The sequence below is a fragment of the Microtus pennsylvanicus genome, chromosome 12 (assembly GCF_037038515.1).
Source record: "Microtus pennsylvanicus isolate mMicPen1 chromosome 12, mMicPen1.hap1, whole genome shotgun sequence".
Lineage (NCBI taxonomy): Eukaryota > Metazoa > Chordata > Mammalia > Rodentia > Cricetidae > Microtus > Microtus pennsylvanicus.
This window is the reverse complement of record NC_134590.1, coordinates 58,964,027-58,990,002: the sequence shown is the minus strand read 5'-3', so window position 1 is coordinate 58,990,002 and position 25,976 is coordinate 58,964,027. Positions and strand designations below refer to the sequence as shown.

General features: G+C 53.8%; 2 protein-coding genes across 3 annotated transcripts in view; one reads left to right on the top strand and one right to left on the bottom strand.

The window, feature by feature from the left end:
* Stx18 (syntaxin 18) overlaps positions 1 to 1,944 on the top strand; it is a 102,526-nt gene extending 100,582 nt beyond the window's left edge. The window contains exon 11 of one of the 2 annotated variants that reach the window (XM_075943709.1): positions 431 to 1,944. In XM_075943709.1, the coding sequence (XP_075799824.1) occupies positions 431 to 526 (96 nt within the window). In that variant the 3' untranslated portion in view covers positions 527 to 1,944. The remainder of the gene's footprint in view (positions 1 to 430) is intronic. The other variant, XM_075943710.1, reaches the window with a different exon arrangement.
* Nsg1 (neuronal vesicle trafficking associated 1) lies at positions 1,837 to 24,620 on the bottom strand. Its single transcript, XM_075943711.1, has 5 exons — positions 24,428 to 24,620; positions 23,917 to 24,071; positions 20,716 to 20,832; positions 9,292 to 9,402; positions 1,837 to 3,023 (listed from the first exon to the last, which is right to left on the bottom strand). Exons 2-5 carry the CDS (start codon positions 24,043 to 24,045, stop codon positions 2,823 to 2,825), a joined length of 558 nt encoding a protein of 185 aa, XP_075799826.1. The 5' UTR covers positions 24,046 to 24,071; positions 24,428 to 24,620; the 3' UTR covers positions 1,837 to 2,822.
* Between the last annotated feature and the right edge of the window lie 1,356 nt (positions 24,621 to 25,976).

Genomic DNA, 25,976 nt, shown 5'->3' with positions numbered 1-25,976 from the left:
CTCTGAAACTCAGACCTCCTAGTAGGCCCATTACAAGACAAGAGCATTACTGGGAAACCTGAGTAGTCCGTGGGGAGTTGAGTCCTGGGAGGTCAGGCTCTGCCCACCCGAAGAGGATGAAGGGTAAGAGCTCAGTGTAAAGGTACTTGCTGCCATCCAGGGCAACTTAATTTTGATTCCTGAAATCCCATGGTAGAAGCACAGAATTAATGTGGCCTTACACCCCCCACACACCATCACATGCATTCCCACCTGCCCACAGACAGAGAGAAATGTAATTTTAAAATGGATTGCAAGGCATGTGTTTTCTGTCAGGTCTCCATGCATGGTGGCTTTTGTTCCTACTTAAGCCACCTATCTAGGGCATTCATGGAGGTCTACATGGAAGGGTGGGTACCTAGCTCTCTGACACCTGTGCTCCTTCTACCAGGCCATCAAAAACAACGCCGGCTTCCGAGTGTGGATCCTCTTCTTCCTTGTGATGTGCTCCTTCTCCTTGCTCTTCCTTGACTGGTATGATAGCTAGCCCACAAGAGCTGCACCTGTGCCTCCTGCTGCCTCAGACACCACATGCCAGCATGCGTCTCATCTGCTGCGCAGCTGTGTAAGGTCCAAGGGCTGGGGAGACGTGGCCCCCAAGCCGATATTTGGAACCTATGAGACCGTGGAAATGCATCGATTGAAAGTGCCCTAGACAGTCTTCAGGGGCAATGGGTAATGGGGCTAGGCAGTCAGGGGCTGCACCTCCAGGAGAGGCCACAAGCACGGCGGGGCAGAGCAGGGCAGGGATCTGACACACCTTCTATCCCCATTACAATGCTTGGGGCCTCGTCTCCTGCCCTTCCCACACCAGTAGCTTCAGGGAAGAACAGACCTAATGTTTCTAAAGTCATTGGTTCTTATTTCCTTATGGCGTCTAATATGTGCCGCTACGTGGCCATTTTGTCATAGAAAATCATTCACATCTGCCTTGTCAAGCTAATAAATGCAATTACAGCCACTTATTGCAGTCAGTGAGTCTCCACGGAGCAGCTCTGGATGCCACCTGGCCGGACAGGCACTCTGGTGCCCTCCACTCTCTCTCCTGCCCTGGCTCCCAGCATGTGAACAGCAAAGCCAGGGCCTAGGTCATGTGAAACCTGGCTTCCTGCCACTGGCTCTCAGAAGCTTGTGTTCCAAGAAGGGTGTGGATTTCAGAAGAACAGGCCTTTTGCCATTGTCCCTGCACACGTTCCCCTCCAGAAGAGGCTGTGTGGTTGCCTGTTGAGAACTAGAAGTGTACAGGACACAGCTGCATCTCTGCACAGATTTATCCTGATGTCACTCAATTCCTCCTGAAGCGCATGAGTACAGACAGTTCAGTGTGCAGCTAGGTACCCACGAGCTCTTTATTTGCAGGGAATGTGAGAAGGTACATTGGGAGGATCCACAGTGGGTAAAGGGCTGCTACTAGAAAGCACAGTGGGGCTTGCCTGCTGCACTCACGGTTGGGAGTCAGATCCCTCTGCAGGACAAGCTTTGGCACGCATTTATTGCTCTTTGTGCATTCCTCACAGCTTCCCAACGCCCTTCAAGCACATGACTGTGTGACCCCGCCACTCCCCAGCCCCGTGCTGAGCTCATGGTCTTTGTTTTGGAGCACCCCAACAATAAAATATTCTGTCTCAGTAGCACACCTTAGGGAATAACAGTGTGGCTGACGGTGGCCACCGTGCTGGTTCACAAAGAATCTCACACTATTTGCCATCTATTTCTGACCTGCTAAGGAACACTGAAACTTCTGACATACCCACTAGAAACAACACATTCTGAGAACATGGAAGAAAACAACATGAACAGCTTTTTCTATTTAATTGTCTTACACATTTACCTACTGGTGATTTTGTAAACATATACTTTAATGTCAAGATTCGGATTGAAACATAAACATACTTTTCTTACAAAGATTGTGGACTCAGATATTCTCTTTGCAAGGTGCCACATCAGCCCCCCACCAGCCATCCTGCCCCCTTCTCATAACACAGGAGTCACATCTGTTCACAGATTAAAAGCTACAGTAGCCCTGGCTTACCCAAATTACATTTTCACTTTGCCCACCCAGCTAATAAAATGAAAAACCAAAACCCACCTGCATACAGGGCTGTACGTGCAAACATATTCATAACAGGGAAGAAAGGGGCCAGTGGGGGTTCTTCCTATCTAGCACATCACCAGCAGACACCCCACCCCCAGGAAAACAGGTTCTGCACCCCATGGCCGAGAGCCAGCTCCTCCCCACCCCAACCTTGTGCTCTGCTCAGTGCACACACCAAAGAGAACCTCCCACGGGGCTGGCAGAGTTGCATCATGGCGCACACTTTCCTTTCTCTGTGCCACTTAACAGTGCATCCTGGCAGTCAGTGCTGCTGCCAGCAAAGCACAGGATCACTTAGATATGGCTATGGAGTAAGGTCTGCAGATAGCAAAGGGGCATAAAGGAAAAAAGAAACCCACCAAATGCATGACTCTGATGGCCTGACCCCTGGCATATCTAGTGTAAATTATCTTTTGACAGCATCCAGTGAATCCCAGTGAAGGAGCTAAATGAAACTCCTCAGCATGGACAGTGGCATCAAGCTCTCTAAGCAATGCTGAGATGTGCTTGTTTTTAGCCTGTGGGTGGTCCGCAGCAGGTTTTATTTGCAAAGCAGCATTAGCAAACAGAAGCAATTGCACCGTAAATGAGTAACCTCTAAATTATCGGTAATTATATTTAATGAAATGTCCCTCAAAGTCCCTTTGTTGCCTTCAAGTGACACATTGTAGGGAACCCGCCCAGCTTGCTAAGCTGACTTCTCCGCAGCTTCAGTCTCCTGTTCCGACAGCTTCTCTTCTGACAGAACTGACATCCATGGCGACACGGAGCGTGTGATGCTCTGCTTGGCCAGGTTGTAGTGGTTTATGACAGTGTAAAATTTCTCCCGGGCACTGGAGTCTTGCTCCGTGTAGTAGCTCTCCAAGCCTTCTGGAATGCACTGGGTGTTCTGTAAGACAGGAGGCCATGGATATGATGGTAGATGCAGGGGTGGCCAGCGTGTGTCTGCAGCGAATATCCCCACCCCCGAAGCAGCTTCTAAGCATCTTCCCTGAGCTTGCAGGAATAAACACTAACAATGGACAGATGAGTGGGGCCTGCCCTCCGAGAGCATAGTTGTCTAGAAGATTAAGATTGGCTGTGCTGCAGTGGGCACCTGGGCTCCCGGGATAGGTGTAATAGGCAGCCTCCCTTCGCCAAGTCTCTAATTGGCTGATTGTCCTTGGCTATTCGTCTGTTAGAAGCAAGGACACTTTTGACATGTCTACAGACAATCCACCTGAAATAAGAGGAAGAGCACCAAGGGAGGATTTCTTTGGGGGCCAGTGAAGAGGCTTGCAGTCAAGCCTGGCAACACTAGTTCAGTCTCCAGGACCTGCTTGGTAGGAGGAAAGAACCGGCCCCTGCAAGTTAACCCCTGAGCTGAGCCATGCACCTAGCATGGCAGCATCTCTACCCTGCCCTAGGCCCCTATTAGGCTATGTGACTAACCTCAGACGAAGAGAACATGAGTGGTTGTAACAAGCAGATTTGGGGCTAGCTCCCAAAGCACAGTGTGTCCCCACCACTGTCCACATCCCCCTTCTCAACCAGCTCTGACCGCCCAGAGGAAAAACCTCAAGAGCCACAAGGCTGGAAAAGATGGGACCTGAGCTCCAGATGAGTCCCTGCACTGCCTTCCAATCTGGACTTCTGAGACCAATAAGCTTCCCACCCTGTTGAAGCCACTGTCACTCATGTCTAGTCACCCAAAGCTTGGTATCACGAAGCCTGCTCGGGTAGGAACCTGAGACCCCACAGTTGAGGGGGGGAAACCTTTGGCCACCACCCATTATCTGAGAGTTCTAAACCCATATACTCATCTCCAGCCCACAGTGGCTTAGCAGTCTGCTCAGTCCATCTGTATTTCAAATGTCTCCCTGGGGAGTGAGTCCGGCATCCCAGCCAAGGCCACATCCCAGGACCCACTCCTATTAGAGCCCTTCTGGGTTTTCACCCCATGACACACAAGGCTGAGTTATTCTCTTGGATGTCTCCATCCCCAACCAGTGTAGTGGACAGGGAGCCCAAGATATTTGGAAGTAGCTCCTGGGAACTTTGCCTGAGTCTGAAAGCCAAGGGCAGGTTGATGGGGCAACCCAACTGGGTACCCAACCTTACATCCTGTGCATCTCAAGCCTTCTTTCCATCCACTGGCAGCGAAAGGGGACTTCCTCTTGCCTATGCCAGATCCCTTCTTTTTTCTTTTTGGTTTTTTCAAGACAGGGTTTCTCTAGCTTTGGAGCCTGTCCTGGAGCTAGCTCTTGTAGACCAGGATGGCCTCAAACTCACAGAGATCCACCTGCCTCTGCCTCCCGAGTACTGGGATTAAAGGCGTGCGCCACCACCGCCCGGCCAGATCTGTACTTTTCAAGCCAATTCTCTCACAGTGAGGTTCATGCCACTCAGTCCATCTTCTAGGTGGAAAAGTGGAACCTAGAGAGGTGACAAGGCTCGCTGAAGCAGATGTGAGGACCACACAAGTAAATACGAGAGGCCAGCTCCAGCTGGGACCTCCCGTCAGCACCATCGTCCACCACACACTGGGCCACCCTTCTGGGGTGTCAATCCCTGATCCCCCACCCACCTCTAGGATATAAAGAGTGCGAGACAGACCTTTCTATCGTCCCCACCCTGAGCCCTGCTCTTTCCAGCATCTGCCACTGGCATCTATGGTCCAGCTAGCACTCTTACGTCCCTGCCTTGGCACACTTGGCCTCAGGAGTGCAGGCCAACTCGGCTTAATCACCCATGCTTCCTGGTGTGGCAGCTACCATACTGTCGCCCCTCACAACCCTCAGAGGTGGAGATAACAGCACTCGGGGTGGCTCTGGCCTGCACAGTGGGAGCATGAGAGGATGGCACACCCATAATCCCACTAAGCTGCCAGGCTTAGTGGGAGACCCTCTTCCAAAAGAGAAAGGAGAGAGATAACTGAGGAAGACAAGACATTGACCTGGCCTCCAGGTGTGTGGTCCTTTACTGAGCCAAAGGCCACTACAGCTGGAATGTAATATCACCCTCTGAATCCTGCATCACTTGACTTTTCAGTGTGACAGGGTGGAGCATGAAGGACACTGATGGAGAAGAGGAGGCTGCAGTCATGGAGAGCAGCCATCTGGGCAGATCTGAAAGCTATTGGGGGAGGGGTCCTGCTCTTGGGGGAGGAGTGAGCTCTCTCTCCTGAGGACCCCTCCTGCAAAGAGCCTGCTATGGGTGTAGGGCCTGGACAGCGGGGAGCAGCCAGCAGGTGGCTAAGAACGTAGCACAGCCTAAGCACAGGTGCTGATTAACTTCCCTGCTGGTCCCTCAACAAGGTCACCTGGCCTCTCCAGGAGGGGCAGAGGGTGGTATATAAGGAATCCCGGTAGAGCTGCCAGCAGGCAGGGCTTGCAGATCATCACTGTGGGGGACCGGAAGGGGATGGATGGCGAGAGTGCAGGGCCCAGTGAGCACTTGGGATCCTGTGCAAATAGAATCATGGCTGCAGCCTCCAGGCTTTCTTTTCTAGGCTGCCATCCCTTGTGCCTTTCCTCAAAAGTGCTGCCGCCACTGGTGAGGTGGCTGACGCTGTAAAGGTCGAGCCCTTGCTTGTGGAGACCCGGGTCTCCTTAGCAGCTCCCTGGATCCTGAAGTATAAAGCTTAGAGCTAGCTCCACAAAAGCAGTGGAGGGTGCTTATCCCTGACCCTGCCCTTGGTGCAGCACCTCCCGAGAGAGCACTGGCTGAAGCTGAGTGCTACAGACAAAGCCTGGCTTTAGCGCCAGGCCACAGCCCCAGCTGAGATCTCAAGTGCTCTTGTCAGAGCCTCAGCCCCCTCATCTTTAAAATGGGGCTGGTGTGCCACACAGCCTGGCTGCTCTTGTAGTAAGGACCAAAGTTGGCATGGGGCAACTCAGAAAGAAGCCAGAGCGTGGCCAAAGATAGATGAAATGTTCCGAGAGCCCTCCAGAGTACAGCCTGGAGTGTCCTTACACTGCAGAAGGAAATGGCTGACCAAGTTCTTCTTGCCCGCACCACCCTCACTCTGTCCTCGACGCATATCCCTCCCCAGTCCCTGGGGAAGTGGGGGGAAGGCTGCAGTCACCATTACTCCTGTCCAGTCTGGCACACAGCACAGGACCCTGCTGGAGCTTTGCAGGCGACCCAGACCCCAGGAACAGCAACTGCTTGGTGCAGGCATAGGCATAGGGCAGCTGGGAAATGGCCCTGCCCTCCAGACACTCTGCTGAAAGACGACAGCAGGTGGCGTCTGACACCTCCCATATAACATGGCCACCAAAGATGTCCAGAGGCCCTCTGAGGGGATGATGCTATCAAGAACCGCAGAAGGAGCTGGGGGCACAGATGTTCAGTCAGTACCCACATGGAGAAAGGCTCTCACACACCTTTTTTGGTCAAATAAATAAAATGCAAAGCCTAGGTCTGATGGAGGTGGGTCTTGTATCTTATCTGTTGCTTTCATTGGTTAACTAATAAAACTGCTTGGCCTGATAGGACAGAAAATTAGGTAGGCAGAGTAGACGAACAGAATGCTGGGAGAAAGAAGCCGAGTCAGACAGTCGCCATGATTCTCCCACCCAATACAGTCGCAGGTTAAGATCTTCCCTGGTAAGCCACCTCGTAGGCTACACAGATTATTAGAAATGGGTTAGATCAATATGTAAGAGCTAGCCAATAAGAGGCTGGAACTAATGGGCCAGGCAGTGTTTAAAAGAATACAGTTTCCGTGTAATTATTTCAGATAAAGCTAGACGTGCGGGCGGCCGGGTGCCAGGAACGTAGCCCGCCGCTCCTATTACAACATAGGTCACATAGAGGGGTGTCTTGGAAGGAGCATGACTGTCATATGGCCTGGGCCATGGTCACTGAGGAGTTTGGACAGGGTCTCACTATGGCCCAGGCTGCTTCCATTTGAGTGCAAGGATTGAAGGCACACATCACCACCCTGGCTTCGTCTGTCTTTTACCTGCCTCCACACACACCTCAGCTTGGGCCATCTGGCTATGGTAAAAGGGCTTCTTGGTCGCATTCAGGCTTCTGAGGCCCTCCCCTCCCCTGACCCAGGCATCCTGTCCAGCCAGATTCCCAGGGCTCAGCTGGTACACTGGTACACTTAAAGAGGCCCCTAGAAAGTATATGCAGAAGAGTTGAAGAAAATGAAGGACATGACCTAGAGCCTCTGAACCCTATTTCCCATGGGTAAAAGGGAGGAGGCACACCCTCCCCGCCTAGGATCTCTGGGTGCATCCAGGGTGAGTGCCTCACAGCCCTCACCACCATCCCTCCACCCAAAGCAGATGTGGAATGCGTATGTCTAAACATGGAGGGAGGAAAGCCTGCCCCACCCACCAAGCATGGCCCCTTACACCTCCTAGCTGTATCACCCAGACTGCCGCCAATTAAGACACCGGTAGAGAATGTACGAGTCTACAGTAGTGCACTTCCAGAACTGCCTATGGAGTTCTGAGGACCACAAGCCCTGTAGGGCCTTTTTATCCATACAGATCCTGAGTTCCCTCCACACTGCCAGGAATCTGATCTGACGTCAGCCTGGATCCCGGCCTTCTTCTTCATCAGCATCCTTCTGCACCAGCCTCTCCCACAGCATTTAGGTTTGCTGAATGGAACCAGAAGTTTTAGCCTCTTGTGCTGGGCAGGGACCTGCCCCAGACCAGAGACAATGGGGCAGACCAGACAGGAAACCCAGGACAGCTCTGTGGCCGGTGGAGTGCCGGCCTGTCATCTGTGAACAATGGGTTGCAGTAGGGAGCTGTCTCCTGCCCATCCTGTTCCCCACAGAGGCACCACTGCTCCCTGTAATCCCAGCCTCTGAGTCACCCAGCTTTGGGCCAGGTCCTCCCACTTTGTCCCTCCTGGCCTTCTTAATTCAATCTTCCTGTCCATCCACTGCCATACTGGTCTGCCTCTCACATTGTGTCTGCCATCCAGACCCTTTCTTCCCTGCCCCACTGTGGCAAACTCTCCCATCAGCCCCTGCCTGCCTCTCCCAACCTCCAGGTGACCCAAGGGACCATCCTCACCACACCCTCTTTTTCTGGGGTCTTTGCTAGGCAATCGGGGTGCTGAGCAGGGTACAATCTAGCTGTACTCTGGCCACTCTCCCACCAAGCACACCCCAGTCTACCTGCTGTTCTCTCCTGCTCTGTCCCATGCGTCAGAAGCTGCCCCAGTATGAACCACCTTCTAGAAAGGGCAGACCCATACTCCATGCCAAGACCTCCTCACTCAGTTTATACGTGACAGATGGGCTTCAGGAAAGCAGTCTTTGCGTCAGTGGCTCCTGGCTGTGGCCTAGCACCCTGAGCGGCCAGAGCTGTCTAATGTGGCAGGTATCCTATAATCACTGCAGAAGGAGGGAGGGACTGAAAGTCAGAAGCCCTGGAGGACCTCGCAGTGTAAAAGGAGGATAAGGTCCTGGCTGGAACATGTCAAATCTCAGCTCTTTTAACTTGCTCTGCCAGGGAACTGAAACTTCACCTCAGCGAAACCCAGACCCATCCATCCAGCAAAGATCCAGGAGCCCTTCGTGCTAGCACACACGCTCAGTGCCTGCTCTGTCTCCACTGCAGCAGTGCTGAATCCTGCCCAGAACCGTTTTCTGTCAGCTGCAAAGTTCAGAACCAGACACCAGTGAGAGGGACGGGGAGCCTGTAGCGAGTGAGTGGGCTGCGCCTCTGCTCTGCTCCCTCTCCTACCTCCACCCATCTTCCTGCCCTCAGCTTTGCTTCCTTAGTCCTCTGTCCTGTGTAAAACGCATCTGTGTCAACAGCAGGCTCGTGGGAAGGAGGCGTAGAAGCAGAGAGAACATTCCCATGTGTGCATAAAGCCCAGATGCCAACACGGCTTCTGCAGTGGAACCTGCAGGCAGGAGAACCCCCCCCCTGTGTGGCTTAGGGCACAACCTTTCTCTTGGTCACTGTCCCCTATCCCCCACCAGGTACTGGAGGGAAGTGTCAGCTGGCATTTTCTGCCCCAAGGGATAAGCCAGGGGTTTCCTTCCCAGTGACCCTCTTTCCAGGCTCCACAGGCATGGCCTTCAGCAAGGACCCTCACACACACATTGTGGGTGCACAGCCAAGGCCCTACTGCTGTAGGATCCTGGGATTGGGGAGGGAAGAGGTGCAAAGGGCATGCCCTGGGGGCTACGGCCTTACCTTCAAGACAAAGCCATCAGGGCAGGAGCGGTCGTACTTGTACACTTTGTAGACGACCAGGAAGACGACACAGGTGAGGAAGGCCAGGGCAAAGAGAACCAGCACAGAGACCTGTGGGAAGAGGCGAGGAACACCTTGGGGCCAGGCGAACAGCTGACTGACCGGCAGAAGCAGTCACAACGCAAAGGCATGTGCACCCATGGGGATAACCTTTTTCTTGGACATTCTGTATGGCTTTAACTTCCCAGCACATCAGCATGTCATCTTCACGTGTTTCTAGTAGTCCAGGCTACAAGGAAAACTCTGGGCACTGCCACAAGAAGGCCTCAGTCATGGCCCCAGGCAACTTGAACCCTTGACAGAGAACTGGGGCTGAGCTGTACTCAGGGCCCCCCGCTTACAGAGCTGAGTACCTAGTCACCTAGCAAACAGCTGTTCCACAGACCTTTCCGGACACCGGTCTCACTGTGAGGACACTGCCACTCAGACCTCATGCTGGAACCACGGAACCACATACATATAAACAGGAGCTCTGTCCTCATCTCTGCTCTCTACGGTGTTCAGAGGACAGAAATTATGTTTGGGTTTCCTTCGGGCGTAAGCTACACACTAGAATGCCCAGCGCTGGGTAGGCACAAAGCTTCAACAGTGTAGGCGATGCAGGACTCACAGATGTACAAGCAATAGTGGTCCCACACCACAGATGCTACTATATTTTGACCTTGAGATGCCCACCTAGCTGCTGAGGAATGTGGTGGGGACAAATGTCTTGAGGTGACAGAGGGGTGAGGTGAAGACACATGCTGAAGGGTTTGGGATCCCTGGACATACCCCAGGAGCCAGCATGGAGGCCAGGTACCATGGATACCAGTCTGGACATTGCTGGCTTCCTGCCTCCTACCCCAGCAGCCAGGAACTGTCCCCCGCTCAGGACAGCGTAGGTGACCCCACACTGGAGCTGTCACCAATCCATCTGAAGAACCTGTGCATAGAGCTCATGCCTGATTCAGGAGTGAACCCCGCAGTCTCGGGGCTCAAGGCACCCATGGGGATAAGACTGGCAAGGGTCTGATGGCAGCTACCGCACAGCAAGCACATAAACTTCTGGCCCTGGGAGGTGAGTATGGACCTTGATGAAGAAGGAAACTAATGTACAGGAAAAAGGAGTAACATCCAGGCTGCCAGTGACAGCCACCTTCCCTGGCAGTGCTAGGTCCAGAGAGGCCACTGCCAGAGCTGTGGGAGGGTCCGGGAGAGACAACCGTGTCTAAACACTGGACACCAAGGCAGTGAGACTCTGACCGCTGCTCTTAGAACCACTGTCCATGTCCCACAGATGGCAGAGCAGGATCTCAGCCCAGGCCGCCTCACCCAGGAATTGAGCCTGCCGGGACCCCAGCCACATGTCTCTCCTCCCACAGGGATGAGCCCTGGAGATGCTGCACAACTGTAACCCAGGTACTTCAGGAGATGCAGAAGTTCAAGGTCATTCCCAGCTGCACAGCAAATTCAAAGCCAGTCTGGGCATCTTGAGATCCTGCCTCAAAATAAAATATGTCAGGGTGACAAGATGGTCCCAGGGGTCAGGGTGCAGGCCACCAAACCTGATGGCCTGAGTTCAACGCCAGGGCCCCCATGGGAGAAAGTGACTCCTGGAAGTTGTCCTTTGGCCTCCACACAAGTGCTGTGACACAGTGGTGCCACAGTGTGTATGTGTGCGCCTTAAAGGTATTGAGAAAATGAGAAGACAGAGTGTCCGGGAACGCGCTCCCAGCCCCACAGGTGTGTCCAGCACAAGTGTCTGAGGCTGGGGCCTCATTTGGAAATGAGGTTGCGTTAAGATGAGGTCATTAGCATGGGCACTTGTCAAGTCTGACCAGTGTTCTTTTAAGAAAAGGAACCAAGGCAGAGACGCTCACTAGCGGGAACACGCGTGCAGATGGCAGCTGAATAGGGCCTCTCTAGCCTTGCAAACAGCTTTAGAGATAGCAGTAACTCCGCAACACAACAGGGCTCAGAGGTGGTGTGCACCACCACACACACACACACATTTTAAGTTCGGACTTCTCGTGCCTGAGAGCATGTTTCTGAGGTTCCCCCACTTCATGCTGCTTTGTTCGGGCAGCACAGGACTTGTATTCAGAGCACAGGCCTGGCTCACCTCCCTTGAAGACAGCTCCCACACACACTTGCTCTGCAGGTACCCCAGCCCGACCCAGCACTCAGGCTGTGTCTTCTCATCTTGCCACCCTTGAAGCCCTGGCCCGTCTCTGGGGCCCTGGAAGGGTCTGGAACGGCCCTGCCTTGTTCTGGACCCCAGCTGTACAGGCAGGCATCAAATAACCAAACAGGAGCTTCCTTCCTAACTCCAGGAGAATACGGTGTGTCCCAGTTTGGAGACCTTCATGACCTCCCCTCCCCCACATATACATACCCATGAGACAGTTGGTAATATTCTAGAACAAGGAACAAAATTACTGAGTCAGACGTCTGCAATTCCTCCAGGTTTGGGCAGTCTCCTTGAGGCTTTCTCTACAAGGACGAGCAGATACTCTGCCTCCAGGAGAGTTAGACCTCTCTCCATTCATCCTCCAATCAACTGCAGGACAGACAGACCTGCGGGCACAGGTGAGCCAGCCCTGCACAGCAGGTGCCGGAAGGAAGATGGTCCCAGAAGGGCACCCTGTGATTCTCGGTCTCATCTAGGAAAAGGGGGTTTCCAGCTCCATGCTGATGTGTATGATCTGCAGGGGATCACAGGCAGGCACACAGTGGGCACACCAGGCCTTTAAGCTCTTGCTGCAGCCTCCATGCAGAAGCTAGAAAACCATGTCACACTTGGTTCATGACAAAGGCTCGGATGTCAGAGGGAGCACCTTCATTTGGGTCATCAGGACACCAGAGGAGCTAGGCACCAGGAAGGGGCCATGAAAGAAGAGAAATGGAAGAATCTCATGATGATGACCCAGACCAGACAAAACCAGACTCAGCTGTAGCTATGTGTTAACACCACAGGAGCCTCATCCAGAGCAGTGAGAGCAAATATCAGGGGCGGGAGCTGAACATCAGAACCACTTAATGCTGCCCAGGTGGATGTCACAGGCACCCACTTATGGGCAGAATCCCCGTAACCTGAGGCTACTGGGCTGCCATGTAGCTTTGAACATCAAAGTGTTCCCCTAAAAGGTTTAGTGCTGAAGTTGGTCACCAGCTGGCAGAACTACCGAGGAGAATGGACGACTGTAGGGGTGCCAACATCATCCGTGAGCTACTCCATGAGCAAGTTCATAGCTAATAGGCTATTAGGAGGTGGGCCTGGTTAGGACAAGTCAGCACTGGCGGGTGCCTTTGAAGGGGCATTTTGTCCCTGTCCCCTTCCCCTCTCCTCTCCTGTCCCCCTTCTCTCAACATCCTAGCTGCCATGAGTGAGCAGCTCGGCCTCACTAGACCCTTTCCTTTACGAAGTTCTGCCTCACCACAGCAAGGAAGGTGCACCACCCGGCAGGCTGGCACGGATGCCCTGGAGCCCCACCACAGGGCAGGCTGGAACAGATGCCCTGGAGCCCCACCACAGGGCAGGCTGACAGAGGTGCCCTGGAGCTCCACCATAGGGCAGGCTGGCACAGATGCCCTGGAGCCCCACCACAGGGCAGGCTGGCACAGATGCCCTGGAGCCCCACCACAGGGCAGGCTCACACACAGTCTGCCTTGGCACCTAGGCCTCTGGCACCTGGAGCAGACCCAGGCACAGCATGAATATGGCTTGCGGGGGTCCAGGCATTCTGGTTTTATTAAATATTCTCACACAGGATGGAGCTGTACCCAGTGCAGCTTTTCCCTTTGTGACCTGGGGAGGCCAAGAGAGCCACAGGCTTCTGGACAGGGTGACTCCCACCCTTCTCTGGAGCCAGGAACAAAACCCAAAAAGTCCTTTGACGAGAATTAAGTTGACTCACAAAGAGCTACCCTCTGGGCCATATCTCTCCCAGGGGACATAGTGCCTGGGTCTATTTTTTATTTGGAGACAAGGCCTCATTAAGTTGCCCAGGCTGGCCATGAACTGGCAATCCTCCTGCCTCAGCCTCACAATTAACTGGAATTGCAGGCTTTGCCATGAGGCCCACCTATTGCTTTCGTTTTCAATCAGACAAGTGTGTGTCGTATCAGAGGGAGAAATGATGTAACAGGAGTGTATAACAGACAGACTAGGCTTGCCTTCAGACCAGGGCTGTCGCCATTTTCTTTTCTCATTCTTCTTTATGGAGGGGCCCTTGAGCCCTCAGTGCCTCAAATCAGAGATCCTACCTTCTCCCATCTTAGGAATCCCAAGGTATAAGGGAACCTTCTCAGGGGACCTGGCATTAGCCACCCAAAGTGGCTCCATCTCAAGAGTCGGCCGAGCAGCCATGCACTTCTACGGCATCACCCTGGAGTCAACTCAGAACAGGCAAAGAAGAAGTGCCACCGAGAGGCAGGACAGAGGCAGCTCTGATCACTTTGGAGACCTCCTGGAGGAGCATTGCTCTCAAGGGATAAAGAGTTCACTGGGAGGTGAGAGAGGAGAGGTGAAGATCAGAGAGTACAGCCCTGTCAGAACCAGGCAGGAGTGGGGCCATGAGCCAGCTGACCCGGCTCTCCATTGACACACCAAGGAACTGGAGTTTAGGCAAGTTCCCAGGAGGCAGGTCAGTGTTGCAAGGCATCAGGAAAATGCAATCATGCCACAAGGAGATGTTACGTCACACCCACAGCAATGGCTGTACCAAGTGCTGGTGAGGCAACGCTGGAGCCCTGAGCATTGCTGATACAGCAAGGAAAAGCGGTGGCCCTCACACAGGAAACGGTAGCAGTTCCACAACACATAAAATACAAAACTGATCATGGCAACCAGCAATCCTACTGCTGGGCATGTACCTCCAAGAAAAGAAAAAACAGGTCTTCCAACAAAAGTTGATACAAAGAAACACTGCACAACTGCCAAAAGATAGAGTCCAAAAGTGGCTGAGTGGATGCAGAAAGTGTGGTATGTCCACACAACGGACGATCACTTGGCCTTCAAAGGGAATAAAGTGTGCCAACACGTGCTGCAGCAGACAAACCTTGACGGCGTGGTGCTGAGCAAAAGGCAGACAGGAAAGGTGCCACAGTTTATCTGTTCTGTGATGTGTCCAAAAGACGCACACTACAGAGCTGGAAAATAGATCAGAGGCTTCTGGGGGCTCTGGGAGGACTCGCTGCTTGATGTATCCAGATCAGCTTCTGAGATGATAAGATGTTCTAGACAGTGGGGCAGTGGGCAACTTGGTGACTGTTAATATCACTACACTGTACTTTGAAATGGTGAGTTTTTAATATGTTATATTACCACTTTTTTTAATGGGCCAGAGGAGGAAGGCAAAAGTCTGGGGTCACACCCTGAGCCCCCTATCCTCCTCACCTCATTGGGATTTCACTCTGAGCCCCCTCTCCTCACTGGGATCACACCCCGAACCCCCTCTCCTCATTGGGGTTACACCCTGAGCCCTCTCTCCTCACTGGGGTCACACCCTGAACCCCCTTACTGGGGTCATACCCTGAGCCCCCTCTCCTCATTGGAGCCATACCCTGAGCCCCCTCCCCTCATTGGGGTCACACACACCCTGAGCCCCTCTCCTCATTGGGGTCACATTCTGAACGCCCTCCCCTCACTGGGGTCACACCCCGAACTCCCTCCCCTCACTGGGGTCACACACACCCTGACCCCCCTCCCCTCATTGGGGGTCACACCCTGAACCCCCTCCCCTCACTGGGGTCACACCCTGAACCCCCTCCCCTCACTGGCATCACACCCTGAACCCCCTGCCCTCACTGGGGTCCCACCCTGAAACCCCTTTCCACATTGGGGTCACACACCCTGAGCCCCCTCTCCTCATTGGGGTCACATTCTGAATGCCCTCCCCTCACTGGGGTCACACCCCGAACTCCCTCCCCTCACTGGGGTCACACACACCCTGAGCCCCCTCCCCTCATTGGGGTCACACCCTGAACCCCCTCCCCTCACTGGCGTCACACCTTGAACCCCCTGCCCTCACTGGGGTCCCACCCTGAAATCCCTCTCCACATTGGGGTCACATCCTGAGCCCCCTCTCCTCCCCAGTCTCACCTAGGGATGCTCTGACTTGGGCAGACTCAAAGGGTGTGACCCAGTGAGAAGAGGGCGCTCAAGGTGCCCTCAGTGGAGCAGGAAAGGGGCATTCTTGGTGCTTAGACTGAGCTTGGTTGCCAATTACTGTTCGGCATCATTGCCCACTTAGCCTTTACCACAGTGCAAGAGTTTATGCATGCAAGGCCCTGACTGCTGCCCTGTTCTCACGGCCCTTCCCACTAGGCAGAAGCTAGCAGAATCCCAGCAGAGTCATCCCCAGCCCACCAACAGTGTCAGTGTCCTAAGATGTGGGTCTGAGTCCCGCCTTCACCATCACAGACCGACCTTGGGACTACCCTTTAATGAGGATAGCAAGGTTAGTGGTCTGATGCCGCCACCAAGAGCAAGGAAAACAAGGCTCACGAAGGCCCCAGGCTGCCGAGCAGGTCGATGGAGCTAGGTCACTTACTGTCTCCATCTTCCATCCCTCAGGAGGAGGGGGGAAGGAGGAAAGAAGCCTTTTGCTGACTAATGCAGTACAGGGAAGGGGGAAAAAAAACTCTCAGAAACTGAATCCTGAAACCTCCAAGTGTTTACAGAGCTAAATATTTTAGGTACTACACAGAAGAGAACACAGACACATACCCCAAGGTGATTCAACCTAAATCTTACCTGAGCTGGGATGAAGCCCTTACTCCATAGCTGGGCCCAGAGTCTGCAGGTGCTGCAGCTGCAGATGTGGGTGGCCCCAGCTGCAAGTCACCAGGGTATTTAAACAAGTTCCCAAGGTCTCCGTTGCCACCATAAACCAAGACCCTACACACGCTCTATTGGATGCAGGAAAATTGCATCACCGTTCGTAAACAGTTAATAGGTGTGACTTAGAACCTGCCATGGGGATTATTAGAGAGCGTGGAAAGCAGGCACACAGGAAGCTCAAGGTCATTAAGGATGCGAGAGAGAGAGAAACAAACCACCCACAGCATCATCTGCGAGAGCATGCCAAGGGACACGTCCACTGCAGCATCGACTGCCAGCGTTGAGGACCATCCTTAAGTGGCCTCTGCTAAGATATCCTCCCAGCTCTCCACTGACCTTCAAAGGCGGCCATGTGCAAGGCTGGCCTTAGAACTTCTTGAGGTTAGAGTGGTAGTGGTACCAGGGAGGGGTGTGGCTCCATCACAAAACCCTTAAACGGAGGGTGTGTGTGACCCCAGTCAGCCCTCTCCACCCTGAAGCCACAAAGCATAAAGAGCCGAAAAGAACACTGGCAGAATCCTCCCTGAGCCTGCCTCATTGTGGAGCATATGTCTTCCAGGACATTAGGAAGCAGACCCAGCAGCCCATCACATACTTCCTGAACAAGTAAGTGGGAAGGCACAGGGTTTGTTTTTTTGGTTTTTTTTTTTTAATGTTTAGGTTTAGCTCACTTGAGCAACATCTTAGCCTGCATTTTACTCTCAGTGTAAAAACACCTCTGATGAATTAAATGGCTGCTCTTCCCGTTGACTCAAGCCTCATTGGAAGCCTAGGCTTTTGGCTGCCACAGGGTGATTCATCCTGCTATCCCTGTGTAGCAATCTTACAAAGCCTCCCCACCCTCCACAACACCAGCTGTTACCTAGCAACCAACCTAGCAACCTCGCAGCCAAGAGATTAATCCTCCAGTGATAACCACAATGTAATATCCAAAAAGACACTTGGTTTCAAGGGTGCCCTCAGAAGTTAAGAGCGATGGGCACACCTTAACAATACAAATAAAGGACAAAGAGGCTCGCAGGTGCACACGATTTGTCTGTGGCTTCAGGGTTTTAAAAGGCAGACTCTCCCTCCCTGGGTTTGCACACATGCAGAGGAAAAGAGCCAGACCCCCATCAGAATGGTGTGCTGTTCCTACCACTGTGATTAATCTCTGGGGGGAGGGTCATGGGGTGGGTCCCTGATTCCAGACAGACTGTTCTTTCCCCCAAACCCCCATGTTCAGAAAAGACCCTGAAGGCTTTAACCGGCCGATGCTGTGCGCAGAAGTCACATGACCTATTGTATGTGTGCACTCAGGAACGCAGACCAAGAGAACTTCCCAGAAGGGTGGATACTTAGCATTTCCAAAGGGCACCAGGCCTCCAGATGTCTCTGCCAATGTATCAGACCATGCATGATCAAGAAAAGCTTAGGCCCTCGGGAGACATTAATCCAGTCGCAGAGCCGGCGAAAATGCATGTCGCCCGGGTGCAACTCCCAGATACATGGAAGGAACAAACATTTTCTGGTTCCAAAGTATCTCGGATCTGACCAAAGCAAGGGTCAGCCCTCAGTGCTCCCCCCTCCCCAGGCTGCTTGCCTCAGCCTCCTCAGAGAGATGCCACCCCGCTTCTGCCCTTTCCTGACTGGTCATCCACTGACCCTGTGACAGCTGGCAAGTGAGCACAGCCCCATCCCTGACCCAGTAAGAAGGCTCGATCCGGAGAGCTGCCTGCTGTTAAGGAGCCCACAGGGACACCCTGGAAACTGTGCCAGGGCCCCTCCACAGGAGTCCACCAGAGTGATGGATGAGTGACTCACTTACTTAGCCAGTACTGAGAAGGCGGTAAGCGCCAGAGAGATGGTATCGAGGACTCTGACGGTGCCAGCCTGGGCCGCTCATGTCTGCACACACAGGCCCCACACCTTCATTTTTGGCCAATATGCACGTCTCAGGGGGCTCCTATGGCCTGGTTTCCTTTTCAGAGTCATGAGCCAGATCAAGGGGCCTTTGCTTCAGGAGACCACTCTTCAGTACCTGCTTGGGATATCAAATCACAGGACCCATGCCCAGAGAGAGGTGTAGGCTAGCCCAGCTTCTTAAAAGAGGACAGCTAGGGGGTAGGGCTAGAAGGACACAGAAGTATGACGTGAGAGGAAAGGGACACTGTCAGGGGTATCATCTGACTCGGCCGCTGGAGCAGGAGGGGGACCTGGGTTCCGTGGGAAACAAGGCAGCAGTGGTAGTTCTGGGGCAGGGTTGGAATCAGCAGAAGAAAGGGGTGTGGTGAGATGTCCTTTGCAAAAACACAGCCTCTAACACAACCCAAGAGCAGGCTTCCCAAGAAAACTATGGCACCCTACTCCCTGAAGAATTTGTGGACCCAACAAGATTAAAAAAAAAGCTTGCTTCTGGAAGTGCCACCTCCTGGCAGAGGGCAGCAGGGACCTGGGGTAAACTCATCTCTGGGAGCCTCAGTGGGGAAGACGAGGGAGGGACAGATTCCGGCCTAGGGCTGGAGCTCAAGTCACGGGCGTTCATAATGGAGGTGCTGGTTTTAGAACCAGAGATGAGGGGATTCCCAGCCATCCTGGGGTGAGCCCTAAAGGAGCTACAGAAGCTAGGCTTAGGGAAACACTTGACTAGTCGCATGAGACTGGGCAAGACTGCAGCGCAGAGCAATCCTCGAGTGGGTCCCACCTGTATCCAATATCTTCCCAGACACCGGAGACAGCAAGAGAGGTGAGGCAAGCCTTCTCACACCGGCAGCCACCCCACTGGGATGGCAGAGATTGCCTGAGGTCTTCCTGGATCTTCTGAGCCCCAAGGTTCTGGGCAACAGAAACCAGGTAACCACACAGAGGCCCAGCATGACTGCCTAGGGCCCTGGGGCCAAATGTGCGTCACCTGTGCCTTAGGCAAGGGACCTAGGGACCTGCCTCAGGTGAGCATGTGAGAAAAACACAAACCAACAACACCTGGCACACAGAGACATTCTACAGATGGAGAAGATATCGGGGTACCACACTACTCACTGACCTAATCTGGTGATGGGGACAAAAGTCCAATCAGACATGAGAAACCAGGCCACGTTTAGGCTAGATGACATTCAGACAGCGTCACTTTGACATTCATGTCCGATCTTGCACCTGATCTTAAGTACCCATAATGCTGATGGGCAACAGAGGACAATCATGCTGATCCCAGAGTGGAACAGAGATGCTGACCTCAAGTTAATCCATCTTAATACTGGCCATGGACCTCAAACATGTTAACAGCCAACCCCTGAGCCAGGAAGAGCGGGTCAGCATACCCGACACCCTTCCATGCCCACAGAGATGCAGACACAGACCTCTGTACCTTTTCATCCCAGGCCCCTATCTCGAAAGCAGTACCTGTTACTAGCAAGAAAGAGGAAGGAAGCTGGGAGAGTCAGATGAGCTTCCATAAGCAAACACCAGATTCACAGAGAATAGTGACACTCATGGAACCCATTGCCCCAGGCAGACCCAGACAGCAGACAGAAGCAATTGGAAGCAGAAGGGATTTGTACTCAATACTCCTTGAAGACAATTGGTTCTTCTCGATTCCTTGCAGCTATGAACTGGGGCTGGTGCCCAAGTCCGTCTTCTATGGTTCCCATGATCACCCAAGAACCAAACAGGAGATAATACAGATGCTTTGCCATGTGCCAAGAGTGGGTGGGTATGTGCCTCCACACCTATGAATAGATTGCTCACACATCCCAATGGGGAGAACCATCCATCCATCCATCCATTCAGGACCACTATTCAAGGTCTGAGGATGTCTTCTTCCAACTAAGGGCCCATTGGCCACGATTTTATTTTCTCCTACATTTTTCCTGAAGAGTGGGGCTTCCAGAATACCAACATCCCAGCTTGTTCCTCAGCAGATACCACGTTAGAGGACACACGCCATTGCTGTGAGGAAGGCTCCTCCCACCAGGGCTCACCAGAACACTACCCCTTTCAACAGCCATGGCCAGAGGAAGCAGGAAGTAAAGAAGGATTGGAGGTCGATCACATGGGCTTTGCAGCCAAGCAGACTCTGGTCACAGCTCCACCAAGAAAGCTGGGACCAATGAGCCTGCAGCCCCCTCCCCATTCTCGTGAGGTGGGAAGTGGGAGAGAGGAGCCTGCACAGGCACCAGAGGGTCAAGGGGGCATGACACAGACCCCTGCCTGAATGGGTATAAGTGCCTTAGGGTGTCTGCTTCCTTCCTGAAACGGTCAGGCAAATATTTTGATGTTTGGCAAATGTCTGTTCATGTTTATTGCCTTTGCCTAAAGGGAAGTTCATGGATGAGTTTTCCCTGTTATAAAAATAAATGGTGTGTGGTTATTTTGGAGGATGAAGCAAAGAAAAAAGGAGGGGGAACTACACGGAGAGCCTCCAGGTCGGGAGCCAGAAGCTGTTGGGCTTGCACAGCCTGGATGAGTGGAATCACATCCTGTTCCTGTCCCTCTAAAAAGACCTCTGTGTAGCCTGGCAGGTGCCTCCTGACCTAAAGATGGCAGCTCAGCCTGCGACCACTCACCTTAAACCTCTCGGTGACCCCCTCGGTGATGCTGACAGTGAACTCAGCTATCTTGGGAGGACGCGCTTTCCCCTTCTTGCGGTCAGGTTCATATTCAGTCTTAGTTTTCACAACAACCTTGGCCAGGAAACAGAGAGGTACATGGTCAGTGAGAAGCCAGGTGTACTCAGACACATCTGCCCTGAGCAGGTGAGCCTGGGACTGTCACGTTCCGAGGTACCCACCATTCGTCTAGGCAGCGAGAGCAGCTTCCACTGAGAACGCCACGCAGGCACTTTCAGATGCACTGCCTATTCACGGTCCTATGGCAGTCCCAGGAAGAGTACAGAATCGGGGAACAGAGGCGTGATGCTCACTGGCCAAGGCCACAGGACTAGTGGCTGGCAGACCAAGTACCCATGGCAGCAGAGCCCTGATCCAGTGCGGAGGATACCTCTACTTTCCTACTGGCTTTTCTGTGTTGCCCACCTGCTGGACGTATGTGTCACTAAAAAAAGACCTGAATACAACAGGCTAGCGCCCAAGAACTAGGGACTGGGAATAAACTGATCTGGGGAGCCTCTTGGATTGCACAACACTGAAAGGTCTCCCTTCCTTCCCCTCCACTCTCTCTCCTGTGAACCTAGAAACCCATTCATCTGCCCCGTACAGACTTCCCTGAAGCCTTAGCAACTTCATCTCTACTGGGGACTTCACACTGCATCCCACAGGGACATTCTTATCTTGGCCTCCTCGGCCCTATCTCTGTCAGGGATTAATTGCCTAACTGATTCCCTTGGATAGGGAGAGTGAGTGAGGTCAAGGAGGTACTCACCTCTAATCCCCAAACTCACTCCCCAGAGCAGGTGCCCAGCAGTGGCTATGGGACAGGAGAGAACCAACCCCCACACACTTCTTTTGGAGAGAGTCTGTCTTTCTTTGTTTTTACGGACTGGGAGACACTCACTTGCCCTGACAGTGGGATGAAGGAACTGAGTGACTCAGGACAGGCCCCAGGCAAGTGACTGGAGAACTCTCCATTCCAGCCCTGACCTGTGGAGCCAGCCTCAAGAGTGGTCATGGTGGAGAAAGTGCCCTGTGCCTGGCATTGAGCCAGGGAGCCCTGAGCGTCAGCCCGTTCTGTCAGGCTTCACTCCTGGCATGCCACTCTCCTGAAGCAGACAGAGGGGAGGGGCGTGCACCCCTTGAAGGCATCACCTTCCCACGGCTGCACTGAGCACCGCCCTGCCATCCCCACAGCCCACTTGCACCCTGTAGCCTTGTGACCTTGAGCACACATCTGGACCACTCCACGTACTGGAGGCTTTTTCATATCTCAGCCATGACCTGGAGGGCATGAGGCTATGTCATCCAGAACTGTGAAGGCGAGGACATCTAGGCCACCTGAATTCAATCTGCATCTACCACTGGCTGACAGGTGACCTTGGAGAGGCCTTTTAAACCTCTCTGTCTTCATTGCTAAGTCTGTCAAACGAGGGCACTGATGGTGATTGCCGTGCAGCAACACGGGCTTGTTGAAGTTCAACCTATGAAGTGCGCAGAACAGGGTCTCGGGTGGCAAGTGTACCTAACCGATGTCAGGCAAGGCTCCTCCTGATGGGACTGGCAGCCCTCCACACTAGGGCATTTTCTGGTACACAGAAGTCACATCCCCCACCTCCCTGAATCTTGTCCAACTATGAGAGGTGTCCAACTGTAAGCAGGGTGGACTAAGTAACGAGGCTAGAAACTTCCATACCCCGGAGGCTAGTGACCTTCAGCACCATGACCTTGGGTGCATTAGGTGAACTCTGAGAATCTGTCTCCTCCTCTGCGACTTTGGAAGCCTTCTAGCTCAAGGACCTGTTCCCACAGGAATACCCTTTTCTGGAGCATTCCCATCAGTTACCCCAAGAGAGAAGAGACTCAGTACCTCACAGAGTCACCTAACCCAATCCCGAGCAACAGGGCAGTTGGCAGAATGTGGGTCCTGCCTGAAGCCCTCCTCCTTGTAGCTGATCATGCCAGGCAGTTCTGGAATGGAACACACTGAGGGCAAAAGAGGAGGCTTGGGCCAAGTAAAGGGAATCACCTGATAGAGGTGCCGCTTCAGGACACAGAGTTCCTGGCACAGGCCGCTGGTCCTCCTTGGCTGGCTGTATCAAGGCAGGAGGGGTAGGGGTACTCAGGACCCAACCCGGACACCCACCATAGTGTGGAGACCACTCAACAGCCCTGCTCCTCCTAGAGCTATGTCAACAGCTGTGGTGTGGGGTGCACCCCTATGATCGCCCCTTCTCAAAATGAAAACACATGCAACCCGTCCTTTGCTTGCACCCCTGCTCCCTCCCTCCAAAAAAAACCTACACTATAGAATTAAGGGGACAAAATCAGTTTGGGAAGCTAAGTTTGGGGATGCAAGAAGACCCACGGCAGAGCCCTCCTACACCCCATTCTACTAGGGCCCAGTGACTGCAGAGCCCAGAGTCCAAGCCTCTTTCTCGGAACGAACTGAGACAATAAATAGAAAAGCATGTGGGAACAGTGAGCAAGCTCCTTTGTGTGGAGGGACTGAAGATGCAGGGTGTGTGGTTTTACATTCGCATGTTGCAATGCCATCTTAGACTTTAAGGACAGAATTTGTTTTTAAAGGTTATGGCTTGAAAATATCTTTATGGAGCAATGATATCCCACTGGATGTAGTGCTCAAGAGGAGAGTCTTTAAGTCAGAGGGGAAAAAATGCACCAGGGTAAAGATGGTCCTGCTTACACTAGCTTGGTGAGCCCGAGCTCAGGTCTGGAGATTTTACAAAAGGAACAAAGAGGAAAGGGGCTCTATTCCTGAGCACATATCCAGTAAGGCAAGTGGAGCTGAAACCGCACCACCCCAAAAAGGCTTAAGGACCAGCTCACCCCTGATCCCCCAGGCTTTTGTACCAACATGAATCGCTCCTCATTAGACTCCCCCCAAATCAAGAGGGGGTCTTTCACTAAGGAATCCTGCCAAGACGAAGGTGTCATCTAAGGCAGGGGGTCTCCATCATCACCCAACCCAGAATCAGAATCATGAGGGTATATGGTGCTCACCCTGTCTTCCTCGTCTTGGCTGAGCCCGCCCCCACCTCTCATCCCTAACGCGCACAAGGCGTTTCTTTTGTTTCGGTTGCAGCCGAAGATTTAGGGGTGCACACCCAGCAGCGCGGGAATGTTGGGGGCTCATACCTTATCCGGGGGTGGGAACTGCAGCTGGTTGACATCGAGGGGCGTCATCAAGGGAATGGTGTCGAAACCATCCTCCAGGAGAGGCTGCTTGGTGCCCTTCTCTGCGAAATTGTTCCCCAACTTCACCATGGTTGCTAAAGACACGAGGCTGCGGCCTGCGGAGGGAGGACCCGGTGGGGGTCAGGGCGAGCGGCAGCCGGGGTGAGGCGGGGCACAGCCAGGAGGACTCGCACACCCACCCGCTGTCCCCGCCTGGTCTCCCGAGAGAGGTGGCAGGGACGCGGCGATCGCAGCCCATCAGAATCTCCAGGCTGTGTACTGATGGGCATTTCTAGACTTCCATCCCGCAGAGCACCGGGCTCATCAAAGAGGGGCGAAGGAGGGTACGCTACCCGTGCCCAGGCTTTCCGTACGCGTCCCCGGTCCCGCCGCGCTGGCCTCCTGCGCGTCTCCCGGGGCCCTCAGCGTGAGAGATGCTCGGCCGCCCGCCCCACTCCCCACCCGCACTCACCCCACGCCCGGCTCCGGCAAGTCTGGGCTCCAAGCGCGCTCCGAGGCTCCGCGTCGCCCGCTCCCGCGTGCAGCAATGGCGGAGGCGGCGCCGCGGCCGGGGGATCAGCGATTGGGTTCTGCGCCTCCCGCCTCCGCGCGCCGCCTCCTTCCTGCCGCTCCCGGGGGCCGCGCGCGGGAGTGCGCGTGGGGCCGCGCCGATGCGCCTCCGCCTTGACGCAGCGCCGCCCGCGCGCGGATCGGCCGCACAAAGGAGCACGCGGTTGCAGTGGAGGGGAGGTGTCCCCCGGGGACCCCGCGCGCTACCAGACCCGGGGAAGGAGAACCTGAGGTTCCAGATGCCGAACAGGGGGATACCCCGGCGGGTTGCGCAACCCTGGGGCGGTGGCCGAGCACTGGGCGGTCAGGAGGGAGGAAGGAAAGGAAAGGGACGCGGAGACGCTGCAAAGCCAGCGAGCTCCAAAGAAAGGAAGAGAGGGTTGCTGTCCAGGTTGAGGATCCTGAAGAATGACAAAGGTTTTCGGAGGACAGTGTGGATGACAGACCTAGGTGGCCCTTAGTGTGAGGCTGGGTGGCAAAGAGATGGAAAATGAGGGCGTGTCTCTATAAAAGAGAGGAAGGCTGGGGATGTGAGGTAGTGCTGTCCCACAGCTACGGATGCATGCCTGGGGTGTGGAGATAAGAGAACAGGTGTTCAGAGCTTCAGTGCGGCCAAGAGAGGCAGGCTAACCAAAGCTGTCTGCAGAAGGGAAGACAAGGACCTCCCCATGGCAGCCACAGCTCACCTAGCTAGTACAGAGACCCAGATGGAAGAACGGAGTTCTAGCCTGACTGGTGTCCCAGGTAGCAGTTGCAGCTACCCAGATGAAGGCCACTCGCTTTACAGACCTCTAGCCAGCTTTGCTTACAAGACGCAGGGAAGGAAACACTACTTGGATATGGAAGCAAAGCTCCAAAAGGAATAGGGCTGCGGGTGCGGGAGGAGCAGCTCCCCACCTTCCGCAACCAGCGTTCTGTGGCCCTGAAAACTTACTTGTCCCCATGGTTGTTACCTGGGCTCTAAATATCCCTCAGGGGACTCTGAGAAATAACAGAAACCTATAGGTCAGAAACGGCCTACAGGTCCAGGTTCCAAACTCCCGGAGGACCCCTTTAAACAGTGGGGTGGGGAATCTGCTGCAGTTGCGTCCCTACCCAGGCTTCCGGTAAGGTCCAGGCTACCTCTGAGTCAAGTCAGATCAGCCTGGCCAGGGCCCAGAGTTCCCTCTGGGGTGCCTTTTCCAGGTAGAGGGAATGGCCTTCAGGGTATCTGTGTGACATCAGGTCGCCCTCTCAGCAGCAGAGAATGGAGTTAGAAGCCACTCGGGCACCAGCCCGAAAGCATGGGGGACCTGCCAGTCAGGTTGTCTGGTTTGTGCAAGAGAGTGGCTTTCTCCCCATCTTGAACTCAATTTTCAGATCCCAGCACTAGCCTACTCTGGAGTCAGAATCCATCCAAGGAGCAATAAGGTTAGTGACGCCCTCTCCCTCCAAGATTGCCAAGGACCAGG

Excerpts from the sequence above, each read along its gene's own strand:
- Nsg1 (XM_075943711.1), bottom strand. The coding sequence starts at position 24,045 with ATGGTGAAGTTGGGGAACAATTTCGCAGAGAAGGGCACCAAGCAGCCT. Across the intron at positions 20,833-23,916 it reads AGTTCCCACCCCCGGATAAG|GTTGTTGTGAAAACTAAGAC; the intron begins GTATGAGCCCCC and ends TTCCTGGCCAAG. Across the intron at positions 9,403-20,715 it reads GGGTCACCGAGAGGTTTAAG|GTCTCTGTGCTGGTTCTCTT; the intron begins GTGAGTGGTCGC and ends CTCTTCCCACAG.